Source organism: Hydra vulgaris, chromosome 11, assembly GCF_038396675.1.
Source record: "Hydra vulgaris chromosome 11, alternate assembly HydraT2T_AEP".
Classification (NCBI taxonomy): Eukaryota; Metazoa; Cnidaria; class Hydrozoa; order Anthoathecata; family Hydridae; genus Hydra; species Hydra vulgaris.
In genome coordinates, this window is record NC_088930.1 from 31,080,157 (window position 1) to 31,102,500 (window position 22,344).

The 22,344-nt window shown below is 28.7% G+C and overlaps 1 protein-coding gene across 1 annotated transcript in view; it reads left to right on the forward strand.

Moving 5' to 3' along the window:
* Window positions 1–6,380: 6,380 nt before the first annotated feature.
* The window catches only part of LOC105845594 (uncharacterized oxidoreductase YtbE), a 71,956-nt gene continuing 55,992 nt past the window's right edge, over window positions 6,381–22,344 (forward strand). The window contains exons 1-7 of the mRNA XM_065810758.1: window positions 6,381–6,541; window positions 7,206–7,287; window positions 14,573–14,626; window positions 14,713–14,783; window positions 14,878–14,936; window positions 15,351–15,403; window positions 15,873–15,931. Of these exons, the coding sequence (XP_065666830.1) occupies window positions 6,443–6,541; window positions 7,206–7,287; window positions 14,573–14,626; window positions 14,713–14,783; window positions 14,878–14,936; window positions 15,351–15,403; window positions 15,873–15,931 (477 nt within the window). The 5' untranslated portion in view covers window positions 6,381–6,442. The remainder of the gene's footprint in view (window positions 6,542–7,205; window positions 7,288–14,572; window positions 14,627–14,712; window positions 14,784–14,877; window positions 14,937–15,350; window positions 15,404–15,872; window positions 15,932–22,344) is intronic.

Genomic DNA, 22,344 nt, shown 5'->3' on the forward strand with positions numbered 1-22,344 from the left:
CCCCTAATAACGATAAAACCATTTTAGCATGGCAATAATGTGCTGAAAAATAAAGAAGTGCGACATTTGGTTGGGATGGCTTTAATGCAAATTAAAATCATTCCAACCAATGCCAGCACCATGTGCAACGATGATGAAAGAAATGGCGCCAATGCCGCCATTTCCTTTATTATTGTTTTTCTCCATCATCATTTTTGTTCAATAAACATTTCCTTCATCATCATTTTTATTCATGAACACTTTTGAAAGAAATAAAAAGTAAAAACTAATTACTAAGAAAACCAGCCTGCTGTTTGCACTTTTAAACATTACACCTTTTAATAAATAAATACTTGGACGAATAAGATAATATTTGAAAAACAAAAACGATAAACCTTTTGGATTCTTCATGGGCTTTTTTGCAAACAACAATAAAATAAAGAACATCTTTACCAAGGCCGTTGTTATTAAGACCGTTTCTAAAGCAATAAAATCATACCTATCTGAATAAAGTTGTAAATATTGTAAAAAGTACAAATAAATTGAGGAAAAAAAAAAATACCACGAAAAAGAGAATTATATTTTATCTCTTTTTAAAAAAGTTTTATTTTCCATTAAATAAAAACCACCTTAAAATCATCCGAACCTAATTTAATGTATATTTACATTCGGTTTTTTAAGAAATATAGTCAGCTAGTCAGCATTTGACACAGTTTAGTTGGCAGATTTTCAGTTTTGAGGAATTTTGTTATTTAGAAAACAGTCGTTAGTTTTTAAGGATTCGCCCTTCATTATTTTATTCCAAGAATTGCCCCTATATGCAATTTTAAAATCTTTTACTTTTAAAATAATTCATAGCAAATAAGAACTTGAAGCAAGAGCTTTTGCCTTAAATATTTTGATAGTGATCTGGTTATTTTGGTACCGATTAATAATATTATTAAATAAAAAGGTAATTATTACTTTGCAATCATTTTCTGTGTAAAAAAAGTAAGTTACTTAAAAATATTGAAAAAACGCGTTGGTGGTGGGGGTGGAGGAGGGAGGGGGTGTGAGTTAGGGGAGAGGAGTATAGGGAATCTAATTCTTTTATACGGGTTTATTCAGACAAAGCAAAATTGATCAGAATTTTAGTCAGATTTTAGTTTTAAACTTATTCATTTTAGCAATTATTACTTAAGTATTTTTGCATGTATTAAACATTAACTTTATTAATCTTTACAAGATAGCTAAGTGTTCAAATTATGTGTAGAAGTTTATGATAACAAAGTTTTGTCATCTCAAGAAGATTTAGTCTCTTTTGTCTAATTGAGGTATATCATATGAAATATGCGCCGTTCGGAGCCCCTGATAAAAAACCTGATGAAAACTACCAAACTTTTTTTATCACCTAAAAATGTATTATAGACTTCTGCTGTATTACATTAAGACTTTATTACATAGTCGTAGACAACTTTTCTAAACTGAAGGAGGGGGGGGGGGCTATGAAGAGGAGGAGCGCAAGTAATCTGTCTCTTAACAATAAAACTTTTCAACATTCAGTAATAATATTTACATCTTATTCTTAGAACGATAAAGTATGCTTTTAAGGGTTCCATAAATTTGCCTTTAAATGTCAAATATCTAGTATTTGTATACATAATATCAAAGATCATTTATAGATTGAACTAGAGGTTGTTGGCGATCGTTACTTCCCACTATTATAGATTGAACTCGAGGTTGTTGGCGATCGTTACTTCCCACTATTAGATTTTACTAATCTTTTAAAGATCTAAACCTCTTTTTTTTAACTTTTTTCAAATCTTTTTTTTTCAAACTTAGTTTGATATTTTTTGATATTTGATTTTTTTTTTTACCTTATTGAACCTTATACCTCCCGACTCTGAAGACAGCACTTCTACCACTGCGCCAAGGCTGATCAAATTTGGTTCGTATTCAAATCAACAACAAAATATACAAAATACATACCGAAAAGGCGTAGTTATAAAATTGAAAATACAGCATGTTGAATATTCAGTAGGTTGAAAATTCAGTAGGTCAAAAATACAGTATGTCAACGATTTAGTAGGATAGAAATTTAGTTGCTCATGCTTTAATGAGGTATAAATAGAAAAATTGTCGGTTGAATATCAAAAACGTCATAATCTACAATTTACGAAATTTCAAAATTAGGTTGAGTTATAGGCAACCGTCATTTTGATGAATAATTATATCGATGAGTTAATTCTAATTGTATGTCCATTTTAGACTGTTGTGAAAAAATGATTTTAAAAGTTTAAACTCGTATACAAATTCAAATATTATATAAAATAAGAACATATTATGATTGTTGTTTTATTGTATTGATGAATTCCACGAAAATCGTAACCTTAACTTGATTTTATAAACTAATTTTTTACAGTAAATTTATGGTGTAATTAGCTTTAATATGTATTTAATCACAAGAAAATATTAAATAAATGAATAAATTTTGCTAAATAATGTTTATGGTAATTAGTGAAACCGAGGTATGTTTACAAATTGCCTGGGAGTTTTTTGTCGAAAATGCAACTACAATATATCTTTAATTATTTAATGTTATAAAATACATCAACAGGTAAGAATGGTATCATTTTAAAGAAGCAATGTTGTACAGTAAAAATGTAAAATTTGTTTTTAGAAACTATTAGGTAAATTTAATAATTTTATTGAATTTAAATCAATATTGTATTTCATTGATTTTCTGTGATTTCGTCACGAAATAATTGCAAAACTTTATTTTGTTATTGTTTCTGGCAAACATCAAAGTAAATAACTACATATTATCTTAATGTTTAAAATTTGGAATAAATTGTATGAATATTGGATATATTGTTTATGTGAATGAATGTTTAATGTGCGTGACGGAATCACACAATATCGTGACGGAATCACACACTTTTAACTTCAATTTTACATGCTTTATTTGTAGGGAGTTTTCTAATGCTTTACCTTTATATTATTTGCCAATAAATGATTCTACTATTAGGATTGTTCTTTACAACAATGTTGCATCAATTTTCTATTGTAGATATAATTTATTAATTATCAACTTAAACATTTTGCCACCAAAGAGTGTTACTAAAAGAAAGAAAATGCACCGTGCAAAAGTGAAAGAAAATTCTGCGATGTTCGAAGCTGCTCGAGCAAAGGTATGTTTACGAAAGAAGAGACGGCGCTCAGAAATGGACGACGAAGAGGCAGCTGATTTTAAAAAGCGAGCAAAGCTGGCCACTCGAAAATGGCGTGTTAATAAATTTCGTTCATTGGCTACACCTCTTACTGCAATCGAAAATGAACTTCCTTACAAGTCGTTATCGTCCTTTTGAAAAGCAAGAAGGAGAGTTAAAAACGCTCTTCCCAAAAGTCCTCGAAAAAAAGCAGCCGTAGTTCGAAAATTGTCCAGTGATATTTTGAATATTGAAGTGAAGGATCCTTCATCAGTGACAACAGCAGATTACTCATGCGTTACTAACTTTTATAGTAATGATATCACGAGTCATGCCCGGAAAGGCAGACGTCGTTACAGTTTATTCAAATAGCGGCAAAATTAAGATGCAAAAACGCCATCTTGTAATTACGGTTGCTGAAGCATACCAGACTTTTAAATCTGAATTTCCAATTTACATTATCGGAAAATCCAAGTCTGCCTTGATGCGTCCAAAGAACGTACTTTTAACCAGTAATATACCACAAAACGTATGCGGACGCAAATACTATAGCAACATTATTTTGTTACTGGACTGTTTACATCGTCAATATCCACAAATATTTCCGACGTATTCAGATAAATTTGTATCAAATTGTGTATGTAATTCACAGCAAGAAGCTTGCATGTTTAAGAAATGCGGTATGTGCAAAGATTTTTGTCTTTTAACTGAAAATTTTACCAGTTTACCAGAATACAGATGATTCAGTGACCTGGTATCAGTGAAATCAGGACAATGATAGTTATTTAGTAAAAGAGTTGCAGGAAGGCAGTGTTCAAGATGAAATTGATTTGATCTCATCTCAGCTTATTACCTTTCTACAACACGTTTACATAAAACGTCACCAAACGATACCTTACGAATCACAGAATGCTGACACACAGTTGCCTGACAGTACATCTTGTATCTTGCAGATGGATTTCGCGGAAAACTATACTGCAACTTTTCAGGACGAGATCCAGTCAGTACAAAAACAAAAACAAATAACTGTACACAATTATGATTTGGCATTGCTCTGAAATAATTTTAAAAATATTTGTCTCAGACTGTCGTGATCATGAAAAACATTCCGCCGCCGCATATACTGCGAAAATTCTCGAGTTTATCAAACTGTCTTTACCAACAGTTGATACTGCGCAGATATGGACAGATGGACCAAGTAGTCAGTACAAAAGTAAATTTGTATTTATTCTGTCTATAAAATTGAAGGAAGTTTCTGATCTACAGCTAAAGTGGAATTACTTTGCAACCAGTCATGGCAAAGGGCCAAATGATGCGCTAGGTGGCAATTCGAATTGCCCATCGTCAAGTGTTATCCAGAAAGTTCGTAATACGAGATGCTTTACCATTTGCTGCTGCTGTTAAATCTGTACAGAGCAATATAAATGTTACTGTCATTTCACCTAATGAAATTGAAACCAAATGCAATGAGCTGAATGCTGATCTTTTGTGGAGTGATGTACCGGCTGTTCCAGGTACACAAACTGTTCATTGTGTTATTCTGCAACAGAACAGCGTTAAGTGTAAGATGTACACAAATGCTGTGAATGTAAAACAGCATGTTATGATTAAAACTACAACAGAAACTATCACTCCAGCTTCAACTTCTATAACACCTAGCATAGATTTTATTTCTACACTACCGACTGTGGATGCTGGTTCTACGCCACCGACTGTGGATGCTGTCAGTATTATTCCTAAAGCTTCGATTTCAAAACTATATTTCTGGTAATTTATGAAGTCGTAATATAGTAAAGTATAGTTAGATTTTTTGGTAATTTTATCGCCTTAATTTAAAGTTGCACTAACAAGTACTCATAGATATAAAAAACACAAATTTATATTTGGAAAGTTCCAAGTGTGTTCCAAGGCAGATTTTATAATTATTAAATAATTATTTAATATAATGGTAGTTTTTGATTTGTAATAAACATGGTACGTGTAATAGGTATGAATAAGGCATATGTCATAAATTAAGATTCCCCATTTTTTTATTTTTGTTGGTATATCTTTAACTTTAAGATTACATTTCTTCTATCCATAACACTATGTAACTATAATCAGTGTGCTATATTATTAGTGGGAAGATAAATGCTACAGAAGTTGTTGCAGTTCTTGAGAAAGACAGTGAACCAATGGATAATCCTATCGTTAGCTGTCGTGGTTTAAAGCGTACAAGTCAAATTACATCAAGATTTAATTAACCGTGTATTTACAATAAAATAGTTAATTAATTAATTGAATGAATGCTAATTGTCCATTTTGATTAAGAAGTTAACTGTTCTGTAGCCAAGTTATTGACTCGCCTTTTGAAATATTACTGTGAGTAGACAGTAGATGTTTGTTAGTATGGCTAATAGGTGATTCCGTCACACCATTTATGTGATTCCGTCACACATACATTAATATAAATATAGTTTTATCTACTAAATAATTTATAATTGTTTCTAACTATTTGCAAATGGTATGTAATTTAATACACACCTACACTAGTGAAGTTGAGTAAACTTAAATAGGAGAGCAGAAATATGTTACGACATTATTATACCATAAAATGCTTGTCCTTAAATTGGTGATTCCGTCACGCATATTATTATATTAATTTATATGATTATAATGTATTTATAGAATTTCGGTATTAGAAGTATTTCAGGCCAATGTGTGACAAACACATACATCATATAGAATAACAATATGCACATTACAGTGTTTTTATTTTTATAACATAAATGTGGAAAATAAGCTCAAATTCGTGATTCCGTCAAGATGGAATTCATGTATTGTTTTAACATTTCTGTGTATAATATTTTCAAATATTTAAAACATATCATGTGTTTAAATATTTAAATTTGTATACGAGTTTAAACTTTTAAAACCTTTTTCTCACAAGTGTCTAAAATGGGCATACAATCTTTTAGAATTAACCCATCAATATAATAGTATTTCCACGTGACGCAAATGTTTCCTAATGTCATTTATTACAAAGGATAACGCGGATATTTTGGCTTTTAAATAAATAAGTTGAACGTCCATCTTTTAATACGTTCTTGATTATATTAAGTCACATATTGCAATAATTATGTTCTAGACCGAAATTCGATTATAGCCAAAAATCGAAAATATCCGAGTATATTCCGGTTAAGTTGGAGTTTCACTAATCCGGAACTTATTCTGTTTTCATTTGAAAAACCTCTGGGAAACCTCCAAATTATAAAGAGCTCACGAGAAAATTGAGCATGTCTGTGAAGTTTTCAGAAATCATTGCTGAAAAATTGTCTTCCTTAAAATTGGATGGGCAAAAATTATCTACATTAACACAAAAAGGAAACGCTGGTGTAAGAATTGAATACACCATATTAATTTTGATTAAGTCATTAAATAATTTCTTAGCTGCAATTATTATATTAGTAGTACTAATAAATTAGTAGTACTATTAATAGTAGCTGAGATTTAATGGTTAGTAAAGTTAATCATATTATTATTAGTAGTACTAATAATAATATGATTAATATTACTAAAATAACATTAGACTAATTCTATTACCCTAAATTAGATATAAATATTTAAATAAATTTAAATATTTATATCTAATTTAGAGTAATAAAATTAGTCTAATGTTTAGGCAAGTGATCAGTAGTATTTTAAAAAAAATTAGTAATGGAATTAGCATTTATTATTATTAATCAGTATGTTCATAGTAATTAGCGTGCTTTTAAATCTATTATTATAATATATAAAAACAATACATTCAATAGTAGTAATAATAATAACAATTATTAATACTATTACTGTTGTACGTTTGGTTTATATGTCTATTATTATTTTGTTTATTGGTGTCACTATGGTATAACTATGTTCTTTACTGTAGTAACTATGAGTGACACCCGACTGTGTTTTGTAACTGTATAGTTAAAAAAACTGTATAGTAAATTTAAGTATAGTAAATTTAGTGTGTTTAGAAATAAAATTTATTAAACTGTTTTTTTTTTTAATTTATAGCTGGTAGAACAATTCTTTACAGAATCTGTGCAATTGAATTTAGAGAATCACAAAGAAAACTTACAAAGCCAATTATACATTGGTATATAAATTCAATATTATAAAGTTTGTTTTTTACAAGAAACTAATGAAATTTAAATCAAAACTCATTTATTGAGTTTTAAAAGTTAAAAAAACACACTGGTTTGTAAATGTAAGGTAAAAGGGTGCATTATTGAAATAAGTATTCTGTAAAGTATTCTGAAATTCAAGACAATTTTTTTTTCTAGTGACAGTCAAAATTTTTACGCAAAGTTTCATATTTTCCATGACTGGCAAAAAATAGATTTTAAAAAAGGAAGAAAAATATTAACTAAAAAAAAGTATATTTAAAGTATAGATTTCCATCTATGTTTAGTGCAATTGTTAAAATTTTATTTGATATGGTAGACTGGGGCCTAATTTTTCATTGATTTTATATTGCCTTTCTGTAACCTTTTTTGAGTATTAATCAATAACAACAGGTTTTTTAATGGAACCAAACACACCTTATCTCTTGAAGGCCAATAATATAACTTTGAAGGGTATGGATACATGAATCTTACTTGAAAGTCTTTATTTTTAACATCACTCTCTTTAACTAGCCCAGTCTATGGGTTGTTATCAAGGGCGCCTAAAGCATTTTTTGGTCTTTGAGATAGCAAACTTCCAGACATGGAGCAAACTCCAAACATTTATATGTTTATACTTATGTCAAATAAGAATTAATTTGCAAAAAATTTGATTGGAGCTTGGGAACAAAAAAGCCTTAAAAATTTAGCCCCACCTGACCCAATTGTGAGAGCAACAAGTTGATGAAATATTTTTTGTATTATTTTCAACTAGACTTATATTCATCGATAAATTTTAAGTTTAATAGTATTATCTCTCAGAGTTCAAAAATTATGACAATATAAAATTTGCAACCCCCTCAAATTGAGGGGGTTTAAACTTTATATGGTCATAATTTTTGAACGCTAAAATATTTTACTATGAAATTTAAAATTTATTGATGAATATAAGTCTAGTTGAAAATAATACAAAAAATATTTCATCAACTTGTTGCTCTCACGTTTGGGTCAGGTAAGGGTAAATTTTTAGGGCTTTTTTGTTCCCAAGCTCCAATCATCGCAATTTTTTGCAAAGCATCCTTATTTGACATAAGTATAAACATATAAATGTTTATAGTTTGCTCCATGTCTGGAAGTTCTCAAAGACCAAAAAATGCTTTGGGCGCCCCTGGTTGTTATCATATATCAAACATGCAAACATTCTAAGGCTCATATTCTTAATTACGCATTATTTAAGGCCCTTCTAAGATATAAAGTTCAAGCTTCATGCAGGCTTCTTGCACAGCCTCTGAGGTCAGCACGCCACTGTTTCTAGACCAAGTTCTATGAACTTAATTTAGAACACCGTTTCATATTAGAAAATGTTCTTTTGGTTTATCCACCACCACATCTCTTGTGAACCCATTGCTTGAACCAATTTAGTTGTATACAAATTTTACAGTTTGCTTTAACTGCTCCTTTCTTTTTTTTTGCTTCTTTTCTACACACTTCACATGGCTTTCCAATATTTTCTGCTTGCCTATTTTAACATTTGTGATGCATAACTTTTCTTTGTATTCATGTTTGTTTTGAAACTTTTTGCTTTCATTCCGTCATTCATATACAGCCATGATAACAACTACCAGCCATTTTTCATATTTATGATGTTTATTTCACACATTCCTCAAAGCCCACCACACAATCTCTCTTGTTACTCTGGAATGTTTGTTAACAAATGCCATCCACATCTTTTTTCTATTTCAAAATTTTTTCTTGAACTTGCCTTACAATAAATTTTGTAAATATTTTTTATAAATATTTATTATATGTAGTTTTTTTTTTTCTTGACTGAACCAAACTATATGTTGCTAAATATACTGCTTATTTTGTTGAAAATGATTCTTTCAGAAGTTTTTATGTGAACTTATACATAAATCACATTTTAGGGTTTTTCTGTCTATTTTAGTCTTTAATAACTTTTCTTCCAATCATTTGGGATTTTACTTTCATGTACAATTGAATAGCAAAGATCTAATATCTACCTTCTCTAAAATCTTCAACATCTCAGCCAATTACCAGTTTTTAGTATGCATGCTTACATTCATGAAAAAAAGCTTCACTTCATATTTAAATGTTAAACTCCTTGGAATTTAAAAAAGTATGGATACTTTGTCTTACCTTCTTCCTTGACTGTTTTTTTCAGCCATTCATTTTTAAAGCACATTCTGTAATGAAAACTAATACCTTTATGTAAAAATTGAATTTTATAACTATTTATTAATTTCTTAGGTTTTTTATGTTCTGTACAAAAGGAAGTATATCTTAAAATGCCTATAAAATATGATAATAATTTTTTATGGTTCAATATAAAGCTCTATAATCCAAAAAAAACTGCAAGGATTGTCTTTTTTAAACCTAATTTAATTGTGTGTTTTGAAAAATAAAAAAAATATAATATACATTTTTTTAAAGATTTGTAAAAGTTCCAGCATCTCAATTACATTTCTAGTTTATAAACTTGCACCATTAAAGAAAGCAAGCTTGATTAATGGCTTCAAACCATGGATTACATGGATTACATTTGGAATCTTGACTGCAATTAGAATGCAGAATGTGTTTAACAAATTTCTTAAATCGGATGTAATACCAAACTCAGGCTTGAAAAATCCTATAAAAACTTACTCGTCACTCGAAATAATCCATCGAAATAAAAAGAACCATTATTCTAAATTCTTTTCTGGTAGTGCTCAAAATTTGAAATCTATATTGAGTGGTATTAGGAATCTTTTAAATACTAGTTTGGGAGTTAACTCATATTAATCATATATCAACTTGTTCCTCTGTGCAGCAGCCTTGTTTGTCAAGGATCGTGTTTTGGAGTTATAAAGTTATAACCACAATTAAGTAGCCTCCTCGTCTGTAGTGGCCTTCTCAGCCTTGGGGAGTTAAATTGACTTAAAAAAAAATATACATATATAACCCCAAAGTTGGAATCTTTTAATTCATTTTATGTTTCAGTTTTAAAAAAATTACAAAAAACATCCACTCATTCTATACAAACTTTGATAAATATGTTAAACATTCTAATCTTAAATCAATATTTATATAACAGGCAAAAATCATATATTATCTGTCATTCTTTCTCTTAATGATAGCAAGGCCTCCTGACCTAAGAACTTTTTATTCTATATTTTTGAACTTCTTGCAAAAGATATCTCTCCTATACTCTCTGAACTACTTTGTTACGGGTATATTTCTTGATATTTTGAATATTTTAAAAATTGCTTCTATTATACCAATTTATAAAAACTATTAGAAAAGTTCATGTATTCTTGTATTCTAGTTTGTATCTATATTAGCAGTTTGGGTTTTGTTTAAAACATTCTACTTCCCATCTCTTATGTAATTTAATATCATTTTATGTCATTTATATAAATATAAATAGTTGGGTCAGGTATAATGAACCCTACCCGGATCCAAACCCGATTTACTTAATGGGTCTGGGTCTAGACCTGCCCCGGTTATGCCAATACAAAAATAAAGACAGTGCGTAGCATTACTGGGTATAGGCTTTTGAGTGCGTGTTTCATCATGGCCGCAAACAGTTAAGATATCCATAAAGCATGTACTCAAAAAACCACTAATTTAAGACCCCTCTTCCCCAATTGTACACACCTGTATGCTTTTAACAATCCCCCTCTGCCTATGTTAGCATTATTTTTTACAAACCATATCCCGCTTTTCCCAACAGTCGTAAAACTCATTGCTTTTGTTTAAAAAAAAAAAAACTAGATTTTAGGAGAGGTAGACATCTAGAAAGATTAAAACCGTGTATGTACTTGCTGTTTTAAACACCCACCCATTTCCTTGTACAAATTCTTATGTTTTTGGCTACCGCCTCCCCTCATACCTGTGTATGTACTTTATGGAAGAAACCTAAGGGGTAATTAAAGTAATTTTTCTCAGCTTTCAATGAATAAAATACTTAAAAACTAAAGCAGTTAGCCATAAAAAATGCAACAATTCATGAGTATCCGATAGATTATATATCTGGGGCATCACAAACAATCTGTGGCGCCCTGTGTGTCTTTCTTAGAAAATGTAGCTTTTATATGACTTATATGAAAAAAGGCATTAAAAATTTTTTCTTGGTTATTTAAGTGTTGCAAGAAGATCTAACTGGCGTGTCACAGAACACCGTAGAAGTACACTTATCGAAGAATTCCATGCTGTTTTCCACAATAATGTCATAAATATGGTCAGAGCTGAACTCAAATTTAGGACCTCTTGATTTAATGGCTCTAACTACTATGCCAAGGCTGCTTACATGAACCTCTTTCTAAGGTTCTGAGGCAAGCACTCCGCTCATTTTGTCATGGTTGCAGACGTAATAGGGTTCTATTTTTCTTTTAAAGTATTAAGATGGTGGACAATGAAAACTTCAAGAAAATAAAAACAGAAAACATTTTGCAAAAATAATACTTTTTATATTATTAAAAGATAAGCATTAAAACAAAGTAAAATCCAAGTAAAATCTATGATCACTAAGGTCAACTTGCCAATCAGATAAACATTACTACTTGAGTTCTTTTCACTATTTTGCTTTTTCTAAGATATTAGAAATTCTTCGTTTTGGTTTTAATTAATGGAGGTCAAACTGCTGTTTTTCTCTGCTTGTTAGAAAATTTAAATTAGTAAATAAACTAGAAAAAATTAAAATTAAAGTATACAAACCTTGGAGTTCATTTTTTATCCAATCTTGAGAGCATACAACAGTTTCCAATGTGGTCATTATCATAGAACCACGATAATTATTAAGGACTCTACCACCTGTGCTAAAGACTGACTCTGAAGCGAGACAACGGAGTGGACAAAATATATTGCACAAAACATTGTGTAACTGGCAATCTGACTCCAGAATGTCTCCACAACTCCAGCATATCAAATCCTTCTTGATCAACAATTACTGGTTCATCCAAATGCACTTGTAATTCATTCTTTAATTGTAAAGAAAAATTTTTTGAAGCAACATTTTTTGAATCTCTCAATTCTTTTTGTATATACAAAAGAATATATACAATTTGTTTAATAGTGCATAGATATTTTCTATCTTCTTGTCACTTGCATCATCATAAATTTTCTTGAGGTATTAATCAAGGTTGATCATATTATAAAGTGGGTCAAGCACTGATGCAATTGCCAAAACACCAAAACTAATTTTCTAATATTTTAAAAATTTAGCCCTCATTTTCTTCCCCATTTCACATAAATTTAACATGATTGTTGCACATATCCATTATTTGTAAATAAATTTAAAATAGTATATTGTATAGTATATTAAAATAATATTGTATAATAGTAGATTGAAATAGTAGTTTACTGTTGGATTTAATGTCTTAGAGAAAAGATTTTTTACTTCACAAAAAATTTTTAGTCCCAACAAACACTTAGATTTGTCCACTCTTATTCATTTAGTGAATGTGTGTAATTTTAATCAATTTCTTTCAGACAAGTAAAGGCAATTTCAATGCAGTGTCCCGCATAGTAAAAGTAGATCTTGTTTTAAGATCTTCGTTTTAAGATCCATCTTGTTTTTACATCTAACACAACATTATTACCATGAGCTTGTACTTGAGATACTACTTAACATTTGAGATGCTATTTCACACTTGAGATGCTATTTCACACTTAAGATGCTATTTTACACTTGAGATGCTATTTCACACTTGAGATGCTATTTCACACTTGAGATGCTATTTCACACTTGAGATGTTATTTCACACTTGAGATGCTATTTCACACTTGTGATGCTATTTCACACTTGAGATGCTATTTCACACTTGAGATGCTATTTCACACTTTCTCTAACTTTTACTATTAAATATTTAATGCTTTCAATTGCTTTTTGAATAATCAAATTTACAATATGTGCAGAACATTTAACATAAAAAAAGTCACTTTTACTGGCTAGTTTAGGATTAAGCTTCTCTTTGAGAATTCTAACCATTGGGTCATTTGTGGAACTATTATCTAAAGCAATGCACATTATTTTTCTACTAATCTTCCATTTGAATAACTTCTGAAGAACCATTTTATATACTGCTATTGCAGTATGAAACGCTCCAAAATCAATAAAATTAAGTACATGTTTTTTAGTTGCCAATTATTATCAATAAAATGGTAAGTAAGAGCAATGTAAGATTTATTTTGAATAGATGTCCACAAATCACTTGTGAGGTTTATTCAACAACCTCACAAGTGATTTGTGTGATTGTAGTTTGTCAATTACGGCATACTAACTTTTTATTCTCAAAAATCTTTAAACAATCATTTTTAATTGTACCTCAATTAACCATTTTAAAAAGAGGTTGAAGATTTTTACTATACTCTCTAAAACCGCATCACTCCACAATCGAAAAAGAATATCTGTGAAAATCATTTCTACATTTCTCTTGATTAAACTTAAAACTTTTTTACTCCATTGTTCCATTGAGTTTTAATTTTTTTTTTAAATTTTTTTTTCTGATATTTAATCTGATTTGTGAACTTCTTGATTATTTCTGAATGCATCTTTTGTTTATATTGACATATATCTAATAATAAAATCAGAAAGTTAGCAATCATCAATTAAAAGTTCTGAATGGCATTAGTTAAAAAATGTTGGTCAGGTCTGAGTATAACGAGTCTGGATATTATAAGACAAATACCTGACTTGTTTGGTTAATGGGTCTAGGTCTGGCAGGTTTTGGGTCCATTACAACAAGACCCGAACCCGGTTTAAACGGGTTGGGTTGGGTTTAGACCCGACCCATTAACAGCCTTAATTGTGTACTATGTTGCAAGCACTTTTAGCATCCTCACTTAATTTTCTGTTAGACATTGAAGATTTTAAACTTTAGATAATAGTTCCACAAATGACCCAATGGTTATAGTTCTCAAAGAGAAGCCTAATTCTAAACTAGCCAGTAAAAGTGACTTTTTTTATGTTAAATGTTCTGCACATATTGTAAATTTGATTATTCAAAAAGCAATTGAAAGCAAATTAAGTGTTTATAAAAAGTAAATTATTAAAAATTTTAAAAACATTGAAAAATAATCAAATATTAATAAAATATGAAAATTAAATACAAATTGAAAAGTTAAAAATATTTTTCAATTTGTATTATTTACAAGTAAAACGAAACATTTAAATAAATATTGATAATATTGTTATCAGACTGTGAAGATTTTTTAGTTGTTAAAGTTAGGTTTAGATTTTAAAAATGATTAATTTTTTAATATTTTTAAATTATCTTTTAGCATGCTTTTGGGGCTTTAATGAAATTGTGAAAAATTTGGTTGAAAAGGGTGCAGGTTTATGTTAATTACAATACACTTAAACTTTTATTTGCTATTAAGCTACTAATTTTTGATATCATTTTGAACAGTTTTTTAAATAGATGTAAATTGGCAAAACAATAATACCTTATGGACTCCACTTCATGCAGCTACATTTCAAGAGCACGGAATGGTATATTAACTTTAAACATTTTTCTATAATGTTGAACAGTTTATGTAGTAATTTAAAATTTTATAATTTTATTTGGCTTTATTTTTATATTTAGATTATATTATTTTTAATAAACTGCAATGCTTGCACTTATTCTAAAGATTCAGAAGGAAGGTAATGATGTTTATTAATATTATAATAATTATTATGATGATGATGATGATAATAATAATAATGATAAAGTTGATGATGATGATGATGATGATGATGATGATGATGGGAATGACAATAAAGATGATGATAATGGTGATGATGATGATGATGATGATGACGATGATGATGACGATGATGATGATGATGATGATGATGATGATGATGATGATGATGATGATGATGATGATGATGATGATGATGATGATGATGATGATGATGATGATGATGATGATGATGATGATGATGATGACAATAAAGATGGTGACGCCAACAAAAATGGAGATGATGATGATGAATTACAATTTAAGAAAATTTTTATTCTATTATTTTTTTAAATTTCTCTTTGATGTTTTTTCTTTATAAATGTTTTTATAGAACTCCTTGCGATTTCGCTTCGGCTTCTGAAAAAGTGTGGCCGTTATTTGCTGGTAAATGCAAAGTTCTATTATTTTATATTATTTATTTTTGTTTTTTATGATGAACAATAACATGTCTTTTATGATGACAATGGCATGTTTATTATTAACCTTTCTGCTATATTATGCAGCTTTTTTTGTTATATACATCTATAAACTTTTCTCCTAAACATTATAGTTTATTGCTATAAACTTTTCTTCTAAACATTATAGTTTATAGCTATAAACCTTTTGCAATAGAATGCAACTATTAGGTTTTGTCTTATACATTATAGTGTATAGCTTTAAACTTTTTTCTTATAGTGTACAGCTATAAACCTTTCTGCTATAGTTTACAGCTTTAAACTTCTTTGTTATAGTGTACATCTATAAAAATTTCTCATGCATTATAGTGCACAGCTGTGAACTTTTTTATCTGGAAATAGTTTATAATATTTTCAGAACTTTTTTTTTTTATAAATTTTGTAATTTTTAAAAATAGCTTGTGGTTGTAATCGAACATCCAAAAATGAGTTAATCCAGAAGAAAGTACTAAGACAGGTTCACACATTTTTTTTTGTTGCTGTTATTTTTTTATTTAAGTTATTTAAATAACAAATAAAACAATAAATCAATTGCTAAATTTTAAATTAAATATATAGTTATTTAAATTTGTAAAACAAAATTTTTTTCTATGGTACTCTATGGTATTGAATAATTTCTCTATGGTATGGAATAATTTCTATTTGACACAGCATTACTCTGATAAATTTTTAGTTGTAAATTTATTAAATTTTTATTTCTTTAATTATTTATAAATTATTAATTCTTTAACTTTTTTCTCCTTGATGGTTATTTAAAGTCTTCTTTCTATTCATGGTTTCAGGTCATTTGCTTGAAGCTGTAGATTCTGATCTAGAATACAGTGATAGAACTTAAATTAGTGATCATCACCATCATCACTGTTGACCATATCATCACCATCATCACTGTTGACCATATCATCACCATCATCACTGTTGATGGTGATGATATTCTTACTTTTCATGCAGTTATTGAAGATTCTATTATTGAAAGTTGAGTATCCGGAAAATGTTGCAAAAATTAGAAAATTGGTTACATAATTTCGAAGATCACCAGTGAGCAATGTTGATGAAGTTTTTTGGAAGTGGAAGCAGAAGTAGAAATAGCTTTGGTTGATGAAAATATATTTCTCTCACTAAAAAGTTAGCTTAACGACATATATTAACTTTATGTTACTTTAAAGCCACTAAAATTAATAAACTTTGTGTTTCTTTAAAACCACTAAAAAATTTTTACATCAATTTTCATGTTGTTTTAAAACCACTAAAATTGCCCATATGTTCTTACAAAAGGAGATCTTTTGTATTCTGAAGTTGTGATTGAATTTATAGGAAAAAAAAACCTGATGAAGTTAACATATCTTTTTGAAAAACAACTATTTGAAAACAAAGTGATTGAAAGAAGAAACATGATCTCATGAACTACTTGTCAAATCTGAATGTCTTAAATAAAGGTGACTAATGCCAATATGGCAACAAGATTAAAAATGAGAAGATTACTAGCCTTTCTCATTCAGAATTACTTCAGTCATTTAACGATAGCTCTAATGATGAAAAGAAAGTAAACAATAATGATATAACTGATAATGTGAGAAGTAACAAAACTGAATTGAATTTAGATCAACAACTCAAATTTTTTATCAAACAATCAAACATTGAAATGACCAAGGAGATAAAACCTTGTTAAATAAGAAATGGCTATTTTTGAAGGTAGTAAAGCTAGGTCCAAATATTTTTTACAATCAACATATTTTAATGCATTTGTTTTCTAATATACTTACTTCATGTATATATCACTAAGGAAGAATGGGGGACCATGACACACATTTGGTTTTTGTTTCGTGTTTTTTTTTAGGCGATTGGTTTAATTTGTTGAATAAATTTATACTTACAAAATAAAATCTATAAATTATCATACTACTAGCAGTAGGCAACCCGTAATACGGGTTTTTAGTAAATAAATTATTAGTAATTTAATTTTTATTAGTTTTCTCTAATGAAATATAAATTTATTAATACTTTTTTAGTTGTGCTTACTTTTATTTTTTTTGACTTTTTAGTTAAACAAAACTGTTAGCTTCATTAAAGATACAGTTAACCATTTTTTCCGCAACGTTCGAACATTAAATGCGCAAATCACAAAATCGTTTTGTTAAAATACGACTTGAATTCCATGCATAGATCATCCAAGTCTTATTTAGTATTTAGAAAAAAAAATACCGTAAAGAAAATGTAGATTCACTTTATATTAACATATATTTATTTCAGCATTCATCCAATCCTAATTTATAATAATGCAGAAAATATTTAGCGAAAAATGTCCGGTATATATTTTGCCTTGCGTTTGTCTTTACTTTGTGTCAAAATTATTAGTTTTATTCAAAAATTTTTATTAATTTTTGTATAAGTCAGGTTGATAGAAATGTCGAAAAAAAGCAATTGCTTTTTTTCGACATTATTGAAGTAATTGTTACGCTTTACGTTAATACAAATTTGAGCAAAATCAATAAATATTTTCACATAAAAGTGAACAATTAGTCTAAAAGCATTGAATAAAAGCAATTGCATTTTTTTATTCACCCGGCCTAATGAGCTGAAAAGGCTATAAAAGAGATGTTAAAACCATATATAGAACAGTTGTGTTCAATTTAATAATAAATTTTTTTACAAACATACACAAAAAGTAAATTTATTTACATGATAAATAGTTAAATATGTAACAAAAATATTTAAAAAAAATCTATATAAAACATATTTTTCTTAAAAAACAATTAACGTTGAAGGCACTTGCCCAAATGAGTTATAATAGCCACTATCTCCAGGACCGAAGAGTTAAGCATAGCCTATTGTAAAGAAAACCATATTAAAATAATTAAAAATATTTATTATCGATAGGGACAATGATTAAACATTACAAAAGCTACGTGATTCCATGCTAGTAGGAAGTTATAGAAAAATAAGTAAAAAGTAAAAAAAAAAAAAGAAAAAAAGAAATTAAAAAAAGAACAAAATAGAAAGATTTTTAAAAACTACTTAATTTTGTAAGCACTTTGGCTATGGTGTTCATTTTTGAAACCAATAATATCTTTATCTTTAATGAAAAACCAATTCGTTTAATCTCATTCAAAGAGCAAAAATATTAATAACACTAAAGATAAAAAAAATGAGATATAAACAATTGTACTATACAATATCAAATGCTATATTGGCTTTTAGTGAATAATTAAAAGCAGTTAGAGAAACTACCTGTAATCATTTTTAACAATAGACACCACAGGAAGGTAAGCCAAGCTGTCTACCAACACAAAACATTACAACAATGACATCACAACAATTTGCAAAGCAATAACAAATAGCTTAAGATATTTGTTGGATAAAATTACACAAAATATCAACAGACATGTGTTATATATATATATATAGCTATAAAAGACTAGACAACAGACATAATATATAACAGTAAGGGATTGTCCATAAATTACGCAACGCAAAATATATCTAAAAACAGATGTTGGAGATATTTAGCTCTTTTACGCATCAATTTTCATTAAACTTAATGCGCTAATTTATCTAAATATTAAAACTCTGCAAGGGAAAACTTTTGAACTTTTTTGTTTTATTGTATAAGTTTGCGTTACGTAATTTATAGACGATCCAAACACCTTTTGGCACTAAATGCTGTCTCACAGCTCTGCTAACTAAAGCTCTTGGCTGACAAAGTTTGCAATCTTGCTGATCGCTACTTTTTTTTTTCTTTTTAAATAAATTTTTAGTTATAAAGAGTAGCCGGCTAGCATAATAGTCTAGCTCTACACACACTGCAAGTCACTTGCTTGGCTAGTTTAACGGTCTAGCTCTATATACACTGCAAGACACAACACTTGCTTGGCTAGTTTAACGGCCTAGCACTACACACACTTGCTTGGCTAGTTTAAGGACCTAGCTCTACACATTTGGCTATGAATTATAACACTAATAACTATTTAAAAGCAGTTATAACAGTAGGCAAAATAACAAAAACTGGTATATCTATATTTTTTTATAAAAAAAATTAAATGTTTAATATTAAAACAATAATGATTTAAAATTCAAGTATATTTGTAAATAAAACATTTTTGAAAACCATTTATTAAATAATTCAAAATTTATGCTATTTTGTTAATGCAACATTTGGAATTTTATATGGAATTTTGGAACAAATGTTTAAACAAAAAAAAGGACAAATGATAAATAAAAAGTACAAATGATATATTAAAGTATAATTAATAACTAAAAGTCATTACATACATCATACAGCTCGTGCTTGCAAGATATGAACATTTAGAAATGTAAAAAACCTAGACTATAAATTAAGAACATTAGAAAATATAATTATTTGTGTAACATTTTTCACCGACCATACCTTGAATAATATGTTTATCAATTTTGAAAAACAAACTATTAAATGCTCTAGTTCTTGAACATGCAACATATAGTTGCCCATGAGAAAAACACGTTTTTGAAGAGCACAAACTTTCATTTGAGTGCCATTGCATAACCCAGCTTTAAGATCTAAATTTCTAAGTAGCATAATTACACAACCAATTTTCAATTTTAAACAATGAGGAGGCATACCTGAAGGAGTTAAGGTGTTCAAAAACTCAACAGGAAAGTTATTTCAGCACTTAAATAAATTTTGACTTCACCTGGTAGACATTCAAGCACTTTTTCATTAATTGATAATGAATCCACATTAGTGGGTGTTAAAATGACACGTTTAGAATAATCATTTTGCTCAGCATCTTATCAATAATAGAGACATTTTCTCTAATAATGCACTGATAAGGTATTTCAATGCATCCTTTAAAAGGACCCTCTTCTTTGACAGGCATTGTTCCACTACCAAGTTTTAATAGCCATTGGGAAAATTCTCTTTCCCCATCATATAGTCTCATATTTTCAGTTAATGTAAATTTCTGCACCCATCGCCACTGTAAGGAACATTTTATACACGATTCTACAATTTCAGCTGGTTGTCCTCTTTTCACAACAGGCAGTATTTGCCTGAAGTCACCACCAAAAAGAATGACTTTTCCTCTAAACGGAAAGTTGTTGTTGCAAACATCTTTTAACAACCTATCAATTGCATTTAAGGCATGTTTAGGTATCATGGATGTTTCATCAAGCAAAAACAAACTAACTTGTTTTAAAAAATGTCCATGTATAGAGTTAGGGGTTACATTACATGTGCTTTTATCCAATATTGGGACAGGAAGTTTAAATAAACCATGCAATGTAGATCCATTTGTAAGAAGAGTTGCTGCTATGCCAGTCCATGCAGCTGTAGCAGATTTAAAACAACTACTTATGGTTTCAGCAACCAAATAATTATATGTAAATGTTTTTCCACTACCAGCTGGTCCATCCATAAAAAACAATCTGAAATGTTGATTTTCTGCACTTGGTTGCTCGTTCAATGCAGCAAGGACAGCATTACTTACATTTAATTGATTGACATTAAGAAGCGGTCTCATTCTATTAGCTTCCTCAATTGATTGCTGAACATTATCATTTAAATTTTCTAGATTAAAATCTATGAATTCATCAACAACAGGCAAATTATAATCAGATAGCATTTTACCACTTTGATCAATAATCTTTTCGATTTGATGAAGAGTAGCTTGTTCAGCTAATATAAATGGAACTTGGTGATGAATGAAATCCTCCATCATAAAAGCTTTGTATGTATTCCAAAGATGTAAAGGGTCGTCAGGTTCACAAAAGGTTAAAATAACTGAAAACAGCTGTCTAATTTGCTTAAGCATTTGCGTTTAAACTGCCTCAGAAAGAGTATTCTGCCATTCAGTGTCATCTTGCAACAAACCTTTTAAAACACATGCTTCAGGAAAGGTTTCAAGAACTATTCCATTAACAGTACGCAAATCCGCCCAAGATGTTGCTCCTTTTGCCTGCAAAAGTAACAATCTAAGAAAAAATAATTCTCCTGTTGGACTAACTTTATACACTCTTACTATCAACTTATTTCCATCTCTTTGTCTAACCTTCCATTTACAATGTTTATTATCAAGTACAAAGTGATATGGAATGTCTATATATGAATAGCGATGCGCTCCTTTATTCTGCTGCAACTCCAAGGATATATATATATATATATATATATATATATATATATATATATATATATATATATATGTATGTATATATATATATATATATATATATATATATATATATATATATATATATATATATATATATATATATGTATGTATATATATATATATATATATATATATATATATATATATATATATATATATATATATATATATATATATATTGAACTATTTATTAGTGAAAACATGAAATCCAAAATTTTCTTTATAACATATATAGTACATTTTATAAATAAACCTCTACAATGTCCTTGGTACAACAACTCGATTATGATTAATAACAACTCTGTAAACATGAATTTTCTAATATTCTAAATCTTAATAAATTATAAACAATTAAACTTAAATAAAAATGTATGAAAATGATTATGCTATATTAAATATAGAAAAACAAACATATAATAACACAATTATATCCTAAACCACAATTCATTCATGCAAGAGAAACTATTATACACTTATTGAAAAGCCAGAAACATTTTTTTCAAAGAGCAAAGGTTTTAACAATGCTATAGATAAATTTTATTTATCTATCATTTCAAGCTACTAAACATATCTACCTAATGTCAACTTAAACATTTTTAACTTATACCATAAAAGGTCATGACTTCCTTAAGAAAACACTTGGTTAAGAAAAGTCTGGAAACTACTTAAAAACTAAGAAATGTATGAAGTGTATTTTACAGAATACAGAATTGTAACTAATATCGAACAA